Consider the following 3,416-nt stretch of genomic DNA (forward strand, 5'->3'; position numbering starts at 1 on the left):
GAGAGAGAGAGAGAGAGAGAGAGAGAGAGAGAGAGAGAGAGAGAGAGAACAGTTTAACTGGAAAGCTATGTGAGATTGGTAGGACTTCTTAGAAGTTGTTCCTTTTCTAGTTCAGATGACAGGCTTATAAATCTCAAGGAGAAACAGGTCCTTTTAGATGCTTCCAGAGCAAGGATAAGGCACAATCCCACTGGGTTTTTTTTTTTTTTCTTCACCTAGTTCTTATGAATGAGCAAAGGGATGGACTCTGGACAGTGCCACTATGCATGCCCTGGCTAACTGATGGCTTCTAACACGCCATCTTTTCAAATCTCCTACCCCGAAATGACTTCATTTCTAAGATAGAACAAAGGCAAGAACAAATGGTGATGTCACACTCCAGAGACCCTATCTCCAAAGATAAGATTATTTCCCAAGAACCAGCTCTGAGACTTCTGCAGTTCTAGTTTAGGATTTAAAACCCAATAGCTTCACCAGTCAGACTGGGGAGGGCATTAAGAGTTCTTGGCCTTAAAGCCCAGTAAGTCACCAGCAGCTTGGAGGAAAAAAAGAAAATGCTTACTTCAAACTCTTACCAAGGGAGGTAGGGGATAATCCCGATTTCAGCCGTGCACCGCGTGGGAAATTGACCTCCCATTGATTAATTTTCATGAGTCTGCATTGGCTAGCTGCCTGCGGCTTATTTTACTGCACCCCAGACAGGAGTGACATAGTCCTCCCAGGAGACAGGAATTGCTTTGGCTCCAGTAGGATAATTACAGGTGTGAAAACATATACTGGACTGCAGTCAGGGGCAACTGTAAGTCTATGAGTAAGCCCCTGCTTCCGTCATCCTAAGCGGTCCCCCGGAAGTGGTCCTTCAACTCGGCTTTGGTCCCCTGTCTAAGCGACAAGTGATGTACCTATGCTGAGCTGGTTTCTTTTCAGTCTGATGCCTGGCATACAGTAGGCTCTCTGTATATGTCACTTACTGTACTGTACTATTGCTACCCATGTTCTTGCTTAGTTCTCAACGGGAAAGGGAAGAAAAGGGCAAAGGGATGGAACAGTTTCACCTAGCTGCCCAAAGAGAGGTCAGGCCACGGAGGGGATAGCAGGCTGGGGCAGACAGGATTACCCATGCATATGCCAGTCTGGTTGCTGGGGTCTGCGCTACGGTCACAGTAGAGGCCGCTGCTCTGGTCGCAGGGTTTCAGCTCGGAGCAGCTCTCTCCGCGCTGGCGGGCGCACACCAGACAACATGAGCAGCCGTCTAGCACGGAGCGCACCCCAGGGGCGCAGGTCGGCGGTGTAGTGGGGCACAGAAGCGGGCACGAGGATGGGCAGCGCTGGGTTGCAGATACCTAGGAAGAAGGACAAGAAAAGGAACCCCGGTTATCGGGGACAAACTAAAGCAGAGAGAGCCCAGGACCGACTAGGGGCAGTCCAGGAGAGCCAAGTAACCAGGGGCATCTTAAGCGTGCGCCACTTACTTGATTTAAGAGGAGGAAGAGCAAGAAGCCTAAGCAGAGGCATCGCTTTCGCAGGAAGGCGCTCGCGATCTGCATCCTCCACATGCTAAGGCTGTCACAGGCTGGAAATGGGGACTGCCCCTTCAGTCAGGTCAGGCTGAGCAGCAAGAGCCACCCGTGCAGGTTTTATAGCGCGCTCCAGGGACGCGCACAAGCCGGTTGGCTGCGCTGGAAGGGGGGTGTAGAGGGGAGTCAGCTGGGTGGAGAAGTGGAAGGAGCTCCGCTGTTGCCACGGCAATGGGCCCCAAGGCTGCTCTCCTTAGGGCGTGGCGCCCGGGCTGCGTGTGCCTGTGTGTGGCGACGGACTTTTCCCAGAGCACCGGGAGGGGCAGGGTGGAGCCCCCAGGCCAAGACCCAGAGCCAGCTACAGCTCGTGGGAAGGAAACGCCCTCTTCCTCTGTGTAGATGTTTCACCTTCCCCCAGGAGGAAGACACCGCTACTCCCTCCGCCCTTGCTATCACGCTGTTGGAGAACTAGGGCTAGGAAGGAGGAGCCCTTGACCAGGATGCCTGAAGTTTGGGGCCATATGAGCAGGGTAGGGATTGGCCAGAGGCCCAGACGTTTAGTCATAAGGGAAGCACATGCAAGTTTGTCACCGTTTATTAGGGCACTCTTTGAAATATGTTGATCGGGTGGGGATGAGGAAAGGACACACACACACACACACACACACACACACACACACACACACTCCATCAGAGTGGGAGATGCTTTTGGCCAAATGGCCAAATTCTTCTGATTGTAATCATTCCAAGATTTGCAAAGTCTTAAGACTTTCTACATGTTCGGTAGAAATAAACACAGCAAAGAAATTCAAAGAAAAAAAGAGGGCGGAGGGTTGGGAGAGAATGTTTCTTGGTAGAGGAAAAAAATCTTGAAACACCTGCCTCATCGCATTCAATGTAAAACTGTTCAAATAGTCCAAGCTTCTACAAAAGCCTCCCTGGGTTGCACTCAGCACCCTGATGAACTGAGGCTTTTGCTTGTCTTGATTGATGAAAGCTCTCCAACCTGGTATTCCTCGGCAAGAAGGAAAGGAAAGGAAAGAACAGGTGGTCTGCTGTGGTTTGCTGGTCCATCGTGAGACAGAAAGAGCTGCTTTTACTCCATCAAAGGTGACAGGTTTAAAACAGGTCCATGTCCCCCCACCCCCCACTTCAACATTGCTCCTGAGAAAACTATGCCCCCTTGAGGCCAACTATTTTGGAAAAACAGTGAGAGAAATTACATAGGGCTGTGCTGTAAGTCTAGTCTTTACAAAGAAACAAATTGCTCCCACGATACTGACCTTCAGCAGAAGGGAAACCCTACGGCAGCTTGTTTAGTGAACTGGGGCTGTCTCTGCAATGTTCCAAGATAGCAAAGTCACTTCCACCACCTTCAAGGTAATATTTTACAGCTTGGAACTGCCCAGATGCACTCCCCCAGCGGCAGCAATTCTGCTTTCTTTGAGAAGTGCTCAATGTTTCCCGGGAGGTGGGAGAGCTAATTTGCACAGCTGATGGGGGGTTAGCATTGGCATCCTTGTTAGGTTAATGGGTTTCCTGCAACACCTGGCTTGGTGATGGCTCCATCTGGCTGCACATCAGAGACAATTAGACTGTATGCTTTCCCAAGTTAGAGATTCTTGGGCCGGACACTTGCCCCTCTCCCAGGTGGCTCTTGGTGCTAAAATGAAAGCCAGTTTTGGGGAAAGCGAGCAGAAGCAGCACTTAGGGCAGAGGCGTGTTGGCCATGCTTTCAAAGTATGCAGAGCCCAAGATAGGACGAGGGCGGGTAGCACCAGGTTGGGTTAACGCTGCCAGGAAAGGGTGGGGAGGGTGCAGAAAGGTGAAGCCAATAATGGAAATGGCAGAGTCTCTGCTGCTAAGACTCGTGCTCGTGAAAGAAAGTAAACCTGAGCA

The 3,416-nt window shown here is 50.9% G+C and overlaps 1 protein-coding gene across 1 annotated transcript in view; it reads right to left on the reverse strand.

Annotated features, from left to right (window-relative positions):
* The window catches only part of Ccn3 (cellular communication network factor 3), a 7,829-nt gene extending 6,029 nt beyond the window's left edge, over positions 1 to 1,800 (reverse strand). Inside the window, exons 1-2 of the mRNA XM_013351258.2 lie at positions 1,473 to 1,800; positions 1,119 to 1,343 (exon numbers count right to left, since the gene is read on the reverse strand). Of these exons, the coding sequence (XP_013206712.1) occupies positions 1,119 to 1,343; positions 1,473 to 1,556 (309 nt within the window). The 5' untranslated portion in view covers positions 1,557 to 1,800. The remainder of the gene's footprint in view (positions 1 to 1,118; positions 1,344 to 1,472) is intronic.
* Positions 1,801 to 3,416: the final 1,616 nt, after the last annotated feature.

Source organism: Microtus ochrogaster, linkage group LG3, assembly GCF_000317375.1.
Source record: "Microtus ochrogaster isolate Prairie Vole_2 linkage group LG3, MicOch1.0, whole genome shotgun sequence".
Taxonomy (NCBI): Eukaryota; Metazoa; Chordata; class Mammalia; order Rodentia; family Cricetidae; genus Microtus; species Microtus ochrogaster.